General features: G+C 41.3%; 1 protein-coding gene across 6 annotated transcripts in view; it reads left to right on the top strand.

The window, feature by feature from the left end:
* Window positions 1-18,601, top strand: part of CNTLN (centlein) — a 254,478-nt gene that overhangs the window by 194,322 nt on the left and 41,555 nt on the right. For 5 of the 6 annotated variants that reach the window (XM_069962062.1, XM_069962064.1, XM_069962063.1 and 2 more), the window contains one exon: window positions 12,698-12,904. In XM_069962062.1, coding sequence (XP_069818163.1) covers window positions 12,698-12,904 — 207 coding nt within the window. The remainder of the gene's footprint in view (window positions 1-12,697; window positions 12,905-18,601) is intronic. The other variant, XM_069962065.1, reaches the window with a different exon arrangement.

Genomic DNA, 18,601 nt, shown 5'->3' with positions numbered 1-18,601 from the left:
CCAGACCAAGGAAGCCAGATCCAGTGCCCTCATAGACATCCTACAACCAATCACAACTGACATTGGCAGAGGGAGAAAGAAATATGTTGCATAAGAAAGAGTACCATATGTATCCCATAGACCTTTGGCTAAACACCCCTCTCTTAATAAGTAGAGTGTCTCATCATCCACTTTTTATAATATGAAAATAATTAAAAATTTCTATATCGGTTACAAGTGTTTTTTTCTCTAATGTATATGGATTCTTCAGCATAATTATATGGTGACATATCCCTTTCAGCAGTCAACACAGTAATTAGATGTTTGTAGCCATTTTCATTACACATCTAATAAAAGTAGTCCCCAAACACTGCATTTGTGCAAATGAATCTGAAGCACTTTGGCTGCTATGTAAGTTGGTAAGTCCCACTCAGTGGAGATAAACAACCAGCATCTGTTATTGTATCCCTTTCCAGCTTGGCTTTTACCTTTTAAGCACATCAATCCCCAGTCAAGGTTATATAGAGTGAGGTTCACTGGCCATGATGTGTACACAGGAGATAAAACACAAAACACATTGGAAGATCATCCAACAAAATATTACCCACAACAGCTGCCATTTTATTCCTCCTCTACAAGACCTACAGAATAAAGCTTTAAAACACTATTTATTATTAATAGATTCCAGGAATGTAGATATGTATGTAATTTAATGCTTAAAACCTATATTTATAGTGGTGCCTTGGATTATGAGCATAATTCGTTTTAGGACCATGCTTGTAATCCAAATCCACTCTTAAATCAAAGCAAAACTTCCTGTAAGAAATCATTGAAATGCAGACAATTGGTTCCCCATCCCAAAAATAATGATTTATTATTCTGAATAACATGTAAAACAAATGAAACAAACATTTAGAAACAGCTGAATATGTTATATTAGTTATAAGTATATATAATATAAGTAATATATAAGTTACTTTACAGTATAGCAGTCAGCATGTGGAGTATAATGTATAGTAAGTGCATAAACCTGAAAAGAACACAGCAGCAATTTGTAGATACAAAATAGAGCTGCAGATCCCTATAATGGTGAGGATATGAAACACAAGGACTGACAGAGACTGCAGGGAGCATGAAGGAATGAGCAGGACATATGTGGGCACAGTATAGCAGCACTCTTTGTTTGGGTAAAGAGGGGTCACAGCTATAGAGAGATTACCTCCACAGTCCTGTCCCCTGATGCAAGCCCCAGCCTGCTATGATTTGGAAGGTGAGGGAGACTTCCTGGGTCAGAGTACAGGGCCGTAGACCACCCTGTGCAGGCCATGACCCTCGCTCACTCCACCTCCCACACAGTACAGGGAGCTCTTAAACCAAAGCAATGCTCTTAAACAAAGTTACAATTTTGAAAAACTGTGAGCTCTTAAACCAAAAAGCTGTGTATGTGTGTATTTATATATATATATATATATATATATATATATATATATATATATATATATATAAATATTTATTTATTTATTTACTTAGCTCGAACTTTGACCACAGTGCTATTTGTTATGCAGGGAGTAAAAGAGGTCTGTGGGGGTGGGCTTTCACACCATCTTAACTGAGAAGTGTAGAGGTGCCAGCATCATGTTTGGGGGCTTTGCTGTAGGAGGGATTGGTGCACTTCACAAAATAGATTCTATAATGAGAAAAGAAAAGTTTGGATATACTAGAAATTGAAGGAGCATCTGAAGATATCAGCAAAGAAGTTAACCCCTTAATGACACAGCCTATTTTGACCTTGTGTACACAATCAATTGAAATGTTTGCTTACCCATGTTTACTTAGCTTTTATACAATATTAGTACTTTAAAATTATAATTAATAATAATTTATTCTGACCCCTATAACTTTTCAATTTTTTCATTGATACGGCTGCATGATTGCTCTTTGTTTGTACAGTGACCTGTAGTTTCAAATGTTAACGTAGTGTAGATAGAACTTCTTGATAATTTTTTATATTTTTTTTTTCTAATCTATGATATGACCGAATCAGCAATTCAGAGGTTTTTAATTAAAGTTTTCCACTTACACCATTTGTTCACCATGCAAAATAAGTAACATTACTTTCATACTCTGTAAGGGCCCTATTACACGGGACGATTATCGTGTGAAAAATTGTTAAATTGTTCGAATTTAAACAATAATCGTTCTGTGTAAATGCAGGCCACGATCTGAACCTAAAATTATTGTTAATCGTTCGCTGTAATTCCACATTCGTTAGCTCAAGTTCTGCATCTGTTCACTAATCGTTCAGTGTAATTGCACATTGTCCATTGTTTTGCTTTGATCAGAAGAAGGATTGCAATAACAATCGTAGTAACGATCGTAACTAACGACCATCGTTCTATGAATATGGTGAACGATTTCAGGTTAAGGGCTCGTTCACACAGAGCAAAAGCAGCTGAATTTCTGCGCTGAATCAGCGCTGAAATTTCAGCCGTTAAAATAGGTGCAGAGCTAATTTCATTATGTTGAATGGAAATTCTGCGCTGCAGTCCACACGGTGGAATTTCCGCACTGAACTAATCCGCTTTCCGACAGAAGAATGAACATGTTCATTCTTCCGCTAGCGGAAGCCTATACAAATCAATGTGGCTCTGATTTTCTGTTTCAGCGCGGAATACAAGCGGAAATTATGTGCTGAATCAGTGCGGAAATGGGAAAAAAAGGGGGGGAGGATTCTAGTATATATTCTGGTATAGTCTAGTTTACTCGCCAAATACTCGCTGAATTTCAGCGCTTAATGCATGCCGATTCAGCGCGGATTCCTCGAGTATTCCGCGCTCAATTTGTCAAGAGCTGATTTCGAGCTGAACACTTTCCTAGCGGAATACGCAGGGATTCTGCTTACATTCTGCTTATATTCTGCTCGGAATTCAGCGTCAGTTGATTTCAGGCGGAAATATTTCCTCGCGTAATCCTCTCCTTTTGCTCTGTGTGAACTTAGCCTTACGATAAACAATCTAGTTTGCGATCCATTATCAACATTGTTTATCGTTAAATTGTTTATCATTAGATCGTTTATCGTTACAGTTACATTAACTATGTAACGATAAATAATCTTGTTTGCGATCCTTTATCGTTAATCGTTAAAAATTGCTCCATGTAATAGGACCCTAAATCCCTCTAGGACTTGAACAAGCAACCATCTAATTGCTTATACTCAATTATATTATATTGCTTATACTCAATTGTGTGCTATTGCATAGCATTGATCAGTAATATCAGTGCTTTGTATAAGAAGCAGCTACCGGCACTACCACCTCCATGCGGTTTGGTTCATATGTGGGAAGATAGGAGTTGTGCTGATGGTAATCCTACAGCTCTGGTGGTGCTCACTATGCTAGTTGCAGTGTAGCATATAAACAGTCATCAGAAGAACTAGTATGCCAGGGCACTCACCAGTAACGTGCTGTAATCTTTATTGTATGAAATTAATCTTCATTACAGGCATAAAAGCAGGTAGCGGGTTGGACGCTAAGCGCCCTCAGCAGGACAGCTTTTTCGCGTTTCCACGCTTCGTCAGTCTACGCCTCTTCCTGCTCGTCATAGGTATATACACCAATTTACATGACGTGTAGGAAAAAGGCGTTACATTGATAAAAACAATGTATTTAAAAAACAGGGACAAATTCATCTTATCACTTCACAATGGTTTTCAAAGAAACATGCTTAGATCTATGCGATCATTGAAGCCTATATTGCCTTGTGCGCCAGTGATCATAATTAAATGTGCCTCTTTTCGTAGCTCGTATTGCAAAGGAACGAGAAAGAGTACGAGATAGTGACCAATGATTTGGTCAAGTCCCAATCTGAACATCGCAAAAGAGTTAAGGATGTGTTTTTCCATGATTTTAAATGCAAACTAAGAGAAAAATTAAACAAGTTACAAGAAGAAATTAAAGGCCAGAAAAAAGACAAATTTCTGTGAGATAAGATCGATTATATATCTGGAAAAGCTTTTGAAAAACCAGAAAAACAACGGAAAAATAAAAACAAAAAATGGCCACCAAAAAAAACCAAGTGATTTCTGGACCACAGAGTCAGAGACCTCGTCTGAGGAGGAACATCTTAAAAAGTCAGCACAAAGTAAAGCAATAAAACCTTACCGTAATCCGAACAAGCTGTTGATCCAACCTGCACAAAAGGAAAAAGAAAAAAAGACATCAGCCAGACATCCCTTTAGGTCTAAGACCAGACGAGGACGAGGAAAAAAGAGGAAAAATAGAAGGAGCCAAACGCAAGAGTGTCACTTGGCGCCAATAGAGGACCCAAATGACTTACATGACCCACCCCTAGTAGTAAATCTCACCACTCTAGAACTCAGTGAGCCGGTGTTATTTAGCTGGGGTGGAGGACGAACAAGAAAAGGAATGTCTGAGTGCAATGGTTGATTTGTTGGGTGATAAACAAAGGGATGTATCCTATGCTAACCCTACATTTTTTTCAGGAGGTTTAGAATCTGACTTCTCCCCTCCGATCTGCCAAGGTAGCAATTTAGATTTGTTCTACAAAAAAGTGGTTGAACAGATCAAAGCACTGATCTATCCCTCTGATGTAGTTAATTTAACGCAGGATAAAAAAGGAGGCTCCCAAAAGAGCATGATGGTTAAAAGAGCATGATGAAATTATATGCAAAAAGACAGATAAGGGGGGGGGGGGAAACCTTGTTGTGATGTGGACTAAGGACTATATAGCAGAAGCTATAAGACAACTAGGTGACACAAGAACATTTAAAAAATTGTCAGAAAACCCTACCAAGAAAGCACACAATAAGTTACAGACATTACTGAGAACTCATATAGAGAAAGGCACCCTGTCACAGAAACAAGCAGAAAAATTATTACCACCATCACCAAAAGACCCATGCTGGTATCATACTCCAAAAATACATAAAACATTGGTTCCCTTACGGAGCCATTGTCGAGATATTTGGAGTGGCTATTAAAACCATTACTAAATGGTATACCTTCCTTAGTTAAGGACACAAATGATTTTTTTAAATATTATTTTAGAGGAAGAGTGGGTTGATGGAGCTATCCTGGGGACAATAGATGTGGAGAGCCTCTACACTAGAATTCCACATGACAACGGTGTGTACGCTATAAAAACATTATTACAACAAACTGGAAAGAGTGACAGGTTCCATTGATTTTATTTGTGATTCTCTGTACTTGTTTTTACAAAACAATAACTTTAAATTTGGTAGAGACTGGTATGTACAGTGCGAGGGTACAGCGATGGGTACGTCGCTTGTACCCTCGCAAATCTGTACTTGCCCCTCCCAGAAAAATAAATGATTTTTTTCTGCACAAAATCCATATCTTCCACAGCTACGATGCTATCGTCGTTATGTGGACGACGTGTTTATCATTTGGCTAGGTAGTCCAGAAGAATTTAGGGGGTTCGTAGAGTACCTCAACACCAATGAATTAAACATGAGTTCCACCCATAATTACAACCGCACAAAAATAGAATTTTTAGACATCTTAATAGAAATAAAGAACAACCAAATTACTACAACCAGCTACAGGAAGCCCACGGCATCAAAAACCTATTTGCATTATAACAGCTTTCACCCTTCTTACGTTAAAAAATAAATAGCAAAGATTCTACTTACCTGAAACAAGCAGATGAGCTCACGACTAGGTTGGTAGAGCGTGGGTACGGCAGGTCACAGCTGGAGAGCTCCAAAAATAGAGCGATGAGGCTGAAAAACACCAACAAAAAGAAAAAAATTCAGATTATCCACCATCACGTTTTTCTTTTTCTTTCAAATATAGCCCCATAGCAGATCTAATAAAAAAGACAATCAGTGAGAACTGGTATCTCATACAACACGACCTCTTCTTTTCAAATATATATACAGAGACACCAATGGTCTTTTTTAGAAGAGCTAAGAATATTAAAGATCACTTTATTCGCAGTAAACTAGATGATAACAAAGAAAATAAAAATAAAAAAAAACTTGTTAGCAAAAAATCCTCTACAAGGCAATTATAAATGTGGCAATTGCAACTGGTGTAACTATTTTTCTGAGACCCACTTGGTAACGTTAGGAGGTTATACACACTGCATCACAGATTTTATTTTTTGCAAGACTAAGCAGGTAACCTACGCAATAACGTGTCCTTGAGGACATTTTTATTTAGGAAAAACTATGCGGGCCTTGAATAGGCGCACGGAACAGGTTGCAACAAGGTTAATACAACACGTGAATGAGGTACATAAAGGTGATACTACAGTCCTGAAATTTATGGGTCTGGAGCGAATGTTTGGTGCAAGAAATATGATTGCATAGATCTAAGCATGTTTCTTTGAAAACAATTGTGAAGTGATAAGATGATTTTGTCCCTGTTTTTTAAATACATTGTTTTTATCACTGTAACGCCTTTTTCCTACACGTCATGGAAATAGGTGTATATACCTGTGACGAGCAGGAAGAGGCGTAGACTAACGAAGCGTGGAAACGCGAAACAGCTGTCCTGCTGAGGGCGCTTAGCGTCCAACCCGCTACCTGCTTTTATACCTGTAATGTAGATAAATTTCATACAATAAAGATTACAGCACGTTGCTGGTGAGTGCCCTGGCATACTTCTTCTTCTGATGATAATATCAGTGCTTTGCTACTAGAGTCTGCCTGAGGCAAACTGACTCTGAGCTTGCTTCATAGACCTTCTGTACTCTATGGCATACTGGGATATCAAGAAATGTTTAAGGAGAACTCTGGTGAAATGTTTTTCTTTTAAATCAACTGATGTCAAAAAGTTTATATAGATTAATAATTTACTTATAAGCTGCTTTATGTCCTACAGGAAGTGGTGTTTTCTTTCCATTCCGACAGAATGCTCTTTGTTGCCACCTCTGTCTGTGACAGGAATTGTCCAGAGCAGTAGCAAATCCCCATAGGAATCCTTTATTTTTATTTTTTTTGCTTTGGGCAGTTTCTGTCAATGACAGAGGTGGCAGCAAAGAGCACGGTGTCAGACTGGATAGACTACACCACTTCCTGTAAGGCAGGATCCAAAATCGCATAAATGTACGCCCGTAGTTGCAGTACTTAAACGCAACCTCACTTACAGTTTAAATTTGAGTGATGTTAGTGAGTTGTGACAGGCCTCAGCAACCAGCCAGAGACCCATCATCTCTCGTCTCAGCTGGGGATGGCTAAGATTGGTCCATCTTGACAGACACGCTAAACGCAGTGAGAATGACAGAAGGGACCTGCTTCTTACAGCTCTCCCAGCCCTAATTTACCTTGAGAAAACAGCAATGCCCACCACATTACATTGTGTATAAAACACACAATCATTAACCCCTCTCTACCCTGATCATCCCATTAATTATTACTGCATCTAATGGTTGCCTCTGACCCCAGTTGCTGTACCTAATTGTTCCCCCTTACCTCTCTTGCTATACCTAGTAATGTCTTCTCTCCCCTATCGTTATACTTAAAGGGGTATTTTTAAGCTATGGCCGGGAAGGGGTTGGTTATGGACGGCGAAGGTCACTTACCTCCCCGGTTCCAGCGCCGGGTCCTGGATCGCGCCGTCCGGTACACCCGCCCTGTGGCCGCTTCCTGGTGTGAGCTGCCGCATGAGACATGATGTCTCAATGCCGCTCAGCCATTTAGCGGCTGTAGCGGAGTTCCGTCTCGGCAGCTGAATGGCTGAGCTGCCCTGAGACGTTACGTCTCATGCGGCAGCTCACACCAGGAAGCAGCCACGCAAGACGGGTGCACAGGGCGGCGCGATCCGGGACCCGGCACTGGAACCGATGAGGTAAGTGGCCTCCGTCGTCCACAACCACCCCTCCCTGGACATAGCTTAAAAATACCCCTGGGCCTGTAAGTCTCCATTATCTTCTATTACTGTACCTATAGTCACCTCTGTTTCTGTACCTGATATTCACCTGTCCCCTGCTGCTGTGCCTGATCTTTGCTCCTGTTAGTGTAACTGATTGCTGCCACTGTTAGCATATGTAATCATCATTTCTGTTACTGTACAGCTGTACCTGCAGCTGTTACTGTGTGTGAATAAAAAGAAAAAAAAAAATTCTAAGCCCTGTAGCATCCTAAAATGTCAAAGAATCCTGACATACAGTAGACTTATAATAAATGTGAATTATCCCATTTCTGTTGTGGGACTATCTTTTACATGCATAGAATTTCAAACCTATTAGTACATAAAATGAGACAGGTCAGATTTGATAATTACCTGTTCCCAGGTACAGTGGTACCTTGGTTAAAGAGTTCACAGTTTTTCAAAATTGTGACTTGGTTTAAGAGCATTGCTTTGGTTTAAAAGCTCCCTGTACTGGATGGAAGCGGGAGTGAGGGAAAGGCATGGTCTCCATAGCAGGATCTACAGCACTGTACTCTGACCATGGAAGTCTTCCTCACCTTCCAAATCATAGCAAATCCACTTCAGGCTGGGGCTTACATCAGGGGACAGGACTTTGGAGGTAATTTCTTTAAAGCTGTAACCTCTCTCCTCAGACAGAGTGTGCTGCTATACAGTGCCCACATATGTCCTGCGCATTCCTCATGCTCCCTGCAGTCTGTCAGCTCTACTGTTTCCCATCCTCTCCATTACTGTACAGTAACTTATAATATCACATATTCTGCTGTTTCTGAATGTTTGTTTCATTAGTTTTACATGTTATTCAGAATAATAAATATTTATTTTTGGGGTGTGGAACCAATTGTCTGCATTTCTATGATTTCTTAGGGGAAAATTTGCTTTGGTTTAAGAGTGGATTTGGATTACAAGCATGGTCCTGGAACAAATTATGCTCGTAATCCAAGGCACCACTGTATTGTGTGGTATTACAACTTAACTCCATTCAATTCTGTCCTCGGTTTCTTTGTCCACTGAACAGTATCACAATTGTATAGGTTGAGTATTAAATGACCTATACAAGTAGATGCTTTCCGACTCCAAGTCATTAAAATCGTTTCTTTACTATAGCATAATAAAATCTGTACAAGAGTATATCATGAAAGCACTATATGCCATTATTAAGGAAGCTCTTTCTGAAATGCGTTGGCGTTCATGATATACTCTTGTACAAATTTTAATATGCTATAGTAAAGAAACGATTTTACTGACTTGGAGCCGGACAGCATCTATTTGTATTTGACACACACATCAGGAGTCGACCCGACTAGAGTCTCCGTGCTTCATGTTGGTTGGTGCCTGATACCTTTGGACAATGGGTGAGCTGATATAACCCTCTCTGCTATACATATTAAATGACCTACATCACACTACCAGCAGCTTCACGAAACCAGGTTGTCTTTAACCCCTAGGTGACCCTGGACGTAACCGTAGGTCCAGGGCCACCTCCACGCGTCCAGAGCGGGGCCGCGGTTCTGGGTGCCACTCGTAGCCTGGGACCGCGGCTATTAGCGGGCACGGTCCGATCGTCGTGCCCGCTAATAGAGTAATCAGATGCTGCTGTCAAAGTTGACAGCTGCATCCGATTACTTGATGCAGCCGTTCCCAGGTGTCTAGTGGGGAGGATCGCTCCTCCGAGACGTTGTCCCGGAGGAGAGATCCACGCATCTTACCCCGTCCGGGGTCAGCACCGTAATGGCGCTGATCCCGGCTCGGCACTCGATTGCTTCCGGCTGCAGCAGCCGGAAGCAATCGATGTGCCTATCTCATGGATCTGTGCTGCATATCTATGCAGCACAGATCTCAATGAGAGATCAGTGCACTTATACTAGAAGTCCCCCAGGGGGGCTTCTAGTATAAGTATAAAGGTACAAATAAAAGTGTTATTATTAATAAAAAGCCCCCTCCCCCAATAAAAGTCAGAATCACCCCCCTTTTCCCATGTTATAAATAAAAATAAACAAACATGTTTGGTATCGCCGCCCGAACTATTAATTTATTCCATTTCCGATCTCGCACCGTAAATGGCGTAAGCGCAAAAAATTCCCAAAGTGCAAAATTGCCCATTTTTGGTCGCATCAAATCCACAAAAATTGTAATAAAAAGCGAACAAAAAGTTGCATATGCGCAACCAAGTTACCGATAGAAAGAACACATCATGGCGCAAAAAATGACACCTCACACAGCCCCATAGACCAAAGGATAACAGCGCTATAAGCCTGGGAATGGAGCGATTTTTAGGAACATATATTTGTTAACAATGGTTTGAATTTTTTACAGGCCATCAGATACAATGAAAGTTATACATGTTACATATCGTTGTGGAACATGCATAATAAGTCATTTTTACCCCAGGGCGAATGGCGTGAAAACAAATACCCCCCAAATAAACAAAATGCGTTTTTTTTTTTCAACTTCACCACACATTGAATTTTTTGCTGGTTTCACTGTGTACTTTATGAAAAAATTCAGCCTGTCATTGCAAAGTACAATTAGTGGCGCAAAAAATAAGGGCTCATGTGGGTTTCTAGGTGGAAAAATGCAAGTGCTATGGCCTTTTAAACACAAGGAGGGAAAAACGAAAACGCAAAACTTGAAATTGGCCGGGTCCTCTAAGGGTTAAACATGTTCATTCTTCAGCGCGTACAGAGCAGGAGCGCGCGCCTCCCATAGACTCCCATTATGAGCGGGAGGCTAACTGCATTCTGCGGCGGACAATTCCGTCGCGGAATTCCGCTACCTTTCCTCAGTGGGAACGGGGCCTAATGTTGAGCAGAATGGCTTAAAGGGAATTCTTTTTTCACCTGTAATTCACATTCCAAACTGCTGACACTGTAGATAGCGGTTAGGTCAAGGAGACACATGATACCTTTCATATATTCTTCTGCTCTTCCACAGTATAGAAAATGCTTTTATTTTATAGTAAAATTAGTCAAATAGGCTTTCCTGAGCTCTGGCAATGCACCAAGCTTAACACATCCTTACTCCTCCTCCCATACCTGACCCTGCTTGAGACTCTTTTAGGTGTCAATTAAGCAGGGAAGGGAAGAGAAAAAGCATTCCAGCTTGCAGCTATTCAGGAGCTTGGAAAAGCCTTTGACTCTTTGCACCAGATAATAAAAGCATTTTCTACAGGTCTCCTTGACCTAACAGCTATTTAACGCAGTCAGTAAGTGGAATGTGAGTTGCAGCTGATTTGCTATTGGTAGCACCGCCTTTAAGGGGAACCTAACACTTGTATTTCAATTCCTAAGTTACCTGGAATTTAATTAAGTTATTAAAATTGAAATAAATAATTTTTGGTAGTATTAATGTGGAAATATAGTAATAATCCTAACTGACGTAAGAGAGGGAAAGTCTACTAGCATTAAATGTCGGGAATTGTGGAGTTGAGTTTTAACCCCATCCTGACCAATGATGTACATGTATGGCATGAGTTGGTCGAGGAAGTAGGATATGGGCTCAGGAGCCAGACCTGCTTTATACCTGGCAGCTGCCAACTGCAAAAATCAGCAAACTCAACATTTAAAGAGTTTATACCTGCTTCATGGCTGTATTTGTGTTTTACTGGGCTCCCTAGGGCTGCATACAACTTCTTCAGCCATTGGTATTCAGATTCAAATGATCTGACTCGAACATTCTTGAGTTGTGATAAGCTCTAATATACAGTGATACCTTGGTTTAAGAGTAACTTGTGTTTTTCAAGATGAGCTCATAGTGTTTCAAAAGTGTAACTTGGTTTAACAGCTCCACGTACTGGGTGTGACAGGGGGTGGGGGAGGGGCATGGCCTGCACAAGGTGGTCTACAGCCCTGTACTCTGACCCAGGAAGTCTCCCTTGCCTTCCAAATCTTAGCAGATTCCCTCCAGGCTGGCGCTTGTATCAGGGGACAGGACTGTGGAGGTAATCTCTTCATAGCTGTAACCCCTCTCTCCCCGGATAGAGTGAAGCATTTGTGTCCCGATATGCCATTATCATTCCTTTATACTTCCTGCAGTGTCTGTCCGTCCTTGTGTTTCCCATCCTGCTATAATGTGCCTGCACTCACACCCAGCTATACACAGTGCTGCTATAATGTGCCTGCACTTACACTCAGCCATTCACACTGCTGCCATAATATGCCTGTACTCACACTCAGCTATACACACTGCTGCTATAATGTGCCTGCACTCACACTCAGCCACACACCGCTGTATAGAAACGTTTCTGCCACTATCCTCCTGCACAGCTCTGTGATTCTCACCTGATTGGTCCATGCTGAACACACACCCCTTCCCCATTGCTGTCATGTGACCACACAGACCTCTGACAGCAGCCCTGCTTCTCTATTCTAGCCTGTTGTACTACACTACTGCATAATGGAGGTCTGCAATTCCATCCTGTATCTACAAACTGCTGCTGTTTTTCAGGTTTATGCGCTTACTATACATTACATTCCACATGCTGATTGCTATACTGTACAGTAACTTATAATATCACAGATTCAGCAGTTTCTCTGTGTGTTTCATTTGTTTTACAAAAATCATATTTTTGGGGTTTTGGCTATGGATATGAACACGTCAAGACCATAACCCTTATTCTGATCCAATGGGGTCGTGTGCATTTCAATCTCGCTGTGTCTATATCTGTGGATACCTGAACTTCTGGCTGCTAATAGGAATTCACCGCCAGTCAGCTCAGTGGATTTTGTGACGGTACACTTTACATGAAAAACTACTGAAATGATATGTCATGTTTAAAGACTCAAAATACTTTCTCTTTGAACCAGCAGAAGTCATTTGCAGATTTAGCTGATGTTCAGCGCAACAAAGAAGATTTGGAACAAACAGTAGAGCAGATGAACGAACAGCTGGCCCAAGCCAAAAGGTCACTGGAAAGGGTGAACCCTGTGGTCTCGGATCTACCTCTAGTGACTCCCGTAACACCCTCCAAAACCACAGATGTGGAAATGAAGCAACTTCAGGCCAAGCTAAAGGTATAAATCCGGATTATATTACAAAGTGTCCAGTACCATAATTGTATGACAGTAAGTCCTCCTCTGTCGCTGCACTGCGCTATCACTTGTTATTGGTATCTCCATCCATAATGTTTTCTGACAGACTTCACATTAACTCCCATTGCCTTACGCATGTCCATTACTTCTTTCCCAGTTAACCGGATTTTGTTCTGAAAGAAAATTGTATTTGTAGATGAAGTTCACAAGAGAAAGTCAAGGAGGCTACTTTCCAAAAGACTGAATGAACTCCTGCCTTTAAGAAGCAGTTCATGATCAGAAGGCCGAGACCATAGTAGCAAGTAGGCATATCAGGCTTAGGGGGAGGATTTTTTGGTTTAAGTACTGATGGAGCTCTGGCTACCATGTGATCTATGATCTTGAGTCATGCCAGCTTCTTAAAGAGCTCCATACTGACACTGCTAACCAGAAGTAAAGGCTTTGCAGGACAGCTGAGAACAATGGAAAAGACAGCTGATGTGAAGGGAGAAATTGGACAGCAGCTCATACATGTGTTGGGGTCATTAGTAAGGGTGAAGTTTTGATCTAGTATTTTCTTCTTCTTTTCTTTCTGCAAAAGCTTTCAGGTTTCAGATTCTTTCATGTCTAGTTTTGATCTTGAGTTAGCTCATTGATTGTTCCAACACACATGATCCCTGTTACTTTTGTCCCTTTAAACATCTGTTCTCGTTCTTATTAAAGCATCCCCAGTCTTTTACGTCTGTCTATGAATAGTGCCGGAATGCCCCATCAGTATAGACGGAGTACATGTCAGACTGCTGCACATCATTTATTCATGTAATTATCATAGCTGTTTTAAAAGTCATGGTCAAATGGCAACCTGCTTGTCACTGCTGTGGCACAGTGTTTTATCTTTTTTTATAAATTGAATATGCCAAGAGCTCAGTATAAATGAAATATTTGAACCGCAGGACTTGAAGTTTTCATGTTTTTTCTTTTTTTTATATTCTCTAAAAAGAATAATTTAAAAAAGGACAGACACAAAGATGGTATGTTATAACCTGGGATGCCGCTACAGCCTTGTCATAATTAAATAACACTATTATTTATAAAACATTCCATATTATGGCAGTCATGCTGGATAGTGAGTATATTATATAAAAATTTACATCAATCATCCATAACATAAAAACCACTGACTAGTTACAATATTAACCTTTATTAGCTTTTGACAAGGAGACTTATCACAGGGTGGCGTGTATTAGGCAGTAAGTGTACAAACAATTTGTAAAGTTGATGTCTTTATGGCCATGTTCACACAGTATGAGAACGTCAGCCGTTTTTTTGACACGGCCGATACTGCATTATCAGCTGGATGAACATTTGATTTTAATTGGAATGTGGGCACATTTGGGTGTGCTCGCACTCCATTTTACCATAGGCCACAATGTTAAGTACGTCCGGGAGCTGCTTTTTACACTGTGAGTACAGGCTATCTTGGACAAAATAGACCCGTCAATTATTTTGTGTGGCTGCAGAGAAGAACGTTTGTAGTGTATACAGGGTATATACACTACAGACTTAGTCACTGTTTTTTTGGGGTTTTTTTTTTATTTTATTTTTTTGCAGAAATCAATAGTCCAGACGATTTTAAGAAACTTTGTAATTGGGTTTATTACCCAAATATGCCATTATCTGCATTTAAAAAGCCTTTTCCCAGGTCCCCCCCTCCCTCCTCTTTTCCATCCACTGCAAAAAATCTGAAAATTGTGACTTGTTGCATGAGTCACACTCTGTCTGTTCCTATAGAGAGGGGAGGAGGGAGCAGGAGGTTAGCAGACAGCAGAAAGCAGATAACAGAGGATTACAGGCACAGAGCTGGGTGACAGCTGTAATCAGAGCTCAGAGAAGTCAGTGGTGACTGTCAAAGAAGATAGAGGGTGAGGTATTTGTAGATTAACTCTTTGTTGTCCTGTTTTGGTCTTTTAGTTAGCTCTCTCCATAGGAGAACAATGAAGACAGGAGGGAGAGCTTCAAACTGCTTTTTCATGATAAAAATGCATTTTTCGACTAATAAACCCAATTACAATTTTTTTTTTTAAATCGCCTGGACTATTGATTTCTGCAAAAAAAAAATCACGACAGTGACACTAAAGGGAACACAAGAAGACAGGTGGCTCAACCAAATACTACATGAAACTACGGGGGTGCCACTCAATGTCTAGATAACAATCATATTAAACCATAAAGAAACAAAGAGCTAGACATAAGTCAAAGAGTGCACTCCACCATATAATTTATGAAAAAATAGAAAAAATAAATTTTATTGAATATACTCACATAGAACACTACACAATACAATTAAAAACACTTAAAAAAGTTCCAGTCAGGAACATACGAGTCTACGGTCTACCCACACAATCAGTATTGGTATCAGACCTACGGGGGGTAGCAAACAAATACTATTGTTAACATGACCCAAATATAATATATTTAAGATGTCAAAAAATAAAGAAGTCAAATCCCTAGGCACCGCGTACAAAAAACCAGTGTTGCCTAGAGAAACAGTGTTAAACAAAATAAAGCCTTAATCAAGTCAGAAAATATAATCAAAAACCTGTCACCCCCCATGCCGGGTCAGAGCCCGGCCGTCCCCCGCTAGAGCCCCTTATACTCACCTTGTTCCTGAAGTTCCTGGAGCCGGAGATATCACCGTATGAAGCCCGGCGTGCGTGTGTGTTGCTGAACTCATCTCAGCAGCGTCGGACTCACTTCAGCAGCGTGCGCGCTGGGCTTCCCACAATGATTTCTCCGTCCCGGGACCGGCTGAAGAAGCGGGACTTCGGGAACGAGGTGAGTATAAGGGGCTCTAGCGGGGCATCGGCCGGGCTCTGACAGGTCCTCTTTAATGGAATGACACACTGTTAATAAACAATGGCCTTTGTTGCAGGTTGCAACAACTGCCATTGTTTATTACAAAAATACAGTGTGTGAATCTGACCCAAAACTGAAAAATGGGAAGGTGTAAAGATCTGAGCAGCTTTGACAGGGGCCAAATTATGTCTAGGTAAATAGGTGTTTGCAGGTATTAAAAAAAAAAAAAAAAAAAGGGCACGTCTTAAGGGATGGTGCCTAGTATGCTGTGCTTAGTACCTACAAAAATTTGTCTGGGGCAGTGGCTGACCTTGTCTGGTGAAATCCCTACATAAGAGCTTCTGCGCTGCATATTAATGAAAAATTAATTCTGGCTATGATAAAAAGCCGTCAACATACAGTGCATCACAGCTGCATAGATGCAAACTGGTCATTGTGCCCATGCTGACACCTGTCCACCTCTGTATGTGCCTACAGTGGGCCACAGAGCATTAAAAGTGAACCATGGAGCAATAGAAGAAGGTGCTTCAGTCTGAATTCCTGTGTTGTTTTTTTTCTTCTGCATCAAATGGTCCACTAAGTTTGTGTGTGTGTGTGTGTGTTACTTACCCAGAGAAACAGCACCAAGTAGGCCAGCTGGCCCCAGAATTATTGTGCATGTTACTTTGACATGTGCTACCTACCTGAATATTGTGGCGGATCAAGTATAATATACTCTACCACAGTGCAAAAGTATTTGGGTATGGTTTGAGGAACATTTCAAAGGGAATAAGTCACTGTTCATATTTTTCACATCCAAATCCATTTTATTCACAATTTTTTTTAAACTTTCTAAGATCAGTTTTTTTTTCTTTCTTTACATTTATAGCTATACTTTACATTGGTAGCAGTAAGGGGCGACACAACCCCTCTGCTTCCACAAACGGCTATGTCAGGGACTGCAGATGCTCTGGCCCTACACAGTTACATTTCCCTAGCGCTAACAATACTGACCCTTTCCTGATGTCTATTCTAAGGCCGGGTTCACACTTACCATACCAGCAGCTGACTTCACACTACGAGTTCACAGCGAAATCTGCTTTGGATACCTTCCCATTCACTTTAATGAAATAACATACTCGCAGTGGGATTGTCATCCTGCAGGCGTTTTTTTGTTTTTTTAAGTACAGAAGATTTTAAGAAACTTTGTAATTGGGTTTATTAGGCAAACATGCTTTATCTGCCTTCAAAAATGCTTTCCCCAGGCCCCCCCCCCCTCTCATTCACTGCTCATTTCTGGAAATTGCTTCTTGTTTACATCAGACGTGCCTTTTTCTAACCCATGGAGAGGGGAGGAAGGAGATTAGTCGGCAGCAGAGAGCAGAGAATAAAAGATTACAGTGAGAGCTAGGGCTGGGCGATATGACCAAAAAATTTAATCTCAATATTTTTATTTATTTATTTATTTATTTTTAATTCTGGAACGATTATTGATTTAAATCTCGATTTTTTTTTTTTTTTTATTTTTTTTTTTTTAATTTTTGCTTAATAAACAGAACATTTTTCTCCTTGCAGCATAAGATACTATTTTAATGACGTTTGAGACAACAACTGTATTGCTTCCCAAAGTATCAGTGCTCCCCCTTTGCCCCCATGTAGTAGACAAGCCCCCTCTGTGCCACTCTGTGCCCCCATATAGTATAGGCGCTCTTTTATGTGCCTCAATCTAGGTAGGGTGTAGTAGTGGAGGTATAGTGGATAAGTGGTGTAGTAGTACAGGTAAAGATAAGGGGTTCGGTAGAAGTAGTAATAGTAGTACAGGTAAAGATGAGGGGTGCGGTAGTACAGGTAAAGATGAGGGGTGTAGTAGTACAAATCAATGGGATTAGTAGTAGTAGTAGTAAAGGTATAGATGAGGGGATGAGTAGTAGTACAGATAAGGGGGATTAGTAGTAGTACAGGTATAGATAAGGGGTGCGGTAGTACAGGTATAGATGAGGGGTGTATTAGTAGTACAAATGAGGGGGATTAGTAGTAGTTGTAGTACAGGTATAGATGGGGGTGACTGGGGCAGCTGAGGGTTACTAAGAGTGACTGGGGCAAACGGGTTGACTGAAGAGGGACTGGGGCAGCTGGCGGTGACTAAGGGGAACTGGGGCAGTTGGGGGTGACTGAGGGTGACTGGAACAGCTGGGGGTGACTGAGGGGGACTGGGGCATTTGGGGGTGATTGAGGGGGCTTGGGATGACTAAAGAGGGACTGGGGCAGCTGGGGGTGACTGAAGGGGCAGGAGTGCACATAGCCCTCCCCCTTCCCCCCCCCCCCCCGGCACACAAGTTCCCCTTCCAGCCGCACATGCAGGTCCCCGGTCACTGGAGTAGGCTGCAGGGACCGTAGTGGTGATAGTGTTGCTGCCATTACTGGAGCTGTACAGCAGAATCAGGGGATGCAGATCCCACTGTACAGCTCCAGGATCCACAGCGACGCTATCACCACTACAGTCCCTGCAGCCTCCTCCACAGACCGGGGAGCCAGGAGTGGAACAGGACTTTAGTAAGAAGCAGGGGGGCAGGTCAGTCGCGGCTCTGTTAAGCGGACTGCCCGACCGACCTGCACCTCACCTCCAGCCTGACACCTCACCTCCCACTCGTCCTGCACCTCACCTTCCGCCTGATGCGCCGCCCGCCCTGCACCTCACCTCCGGCCCGCGATGATTTTTTGTGAAAATCGAATTTACGATTTTCACAAAAAATCTAATCAGTTCTAACCTTCGGGGCGAATTAATCAAATTTGATTAATCACCCAGCCCTAGTGGGAGCTGTGTGAAAGCCGGTATTCAGAGGTCAGAGAGGTCAGTGCTAATGT

Source organism: Dendropsophus ebraccatus, chromosome 3, assembly GCF_027789765.1.
Source record: "Dendropsophus ebraccatus isolate aDenEbr1 chromosome 3, aDenEbr1.pat, whole genome shotgun sequence".
In the NCBI taxonomy this organism is placed as follows: domain Eukaryota; kingdom Metazoa; phylum Chordata; class Amphibia; order Anura; family Hylidae; genus Dendropsophus; species Dendropsophus ebraccatus.
This window is presented reverse-complemented; position numbering and strand designations above follow the sequence as displayed.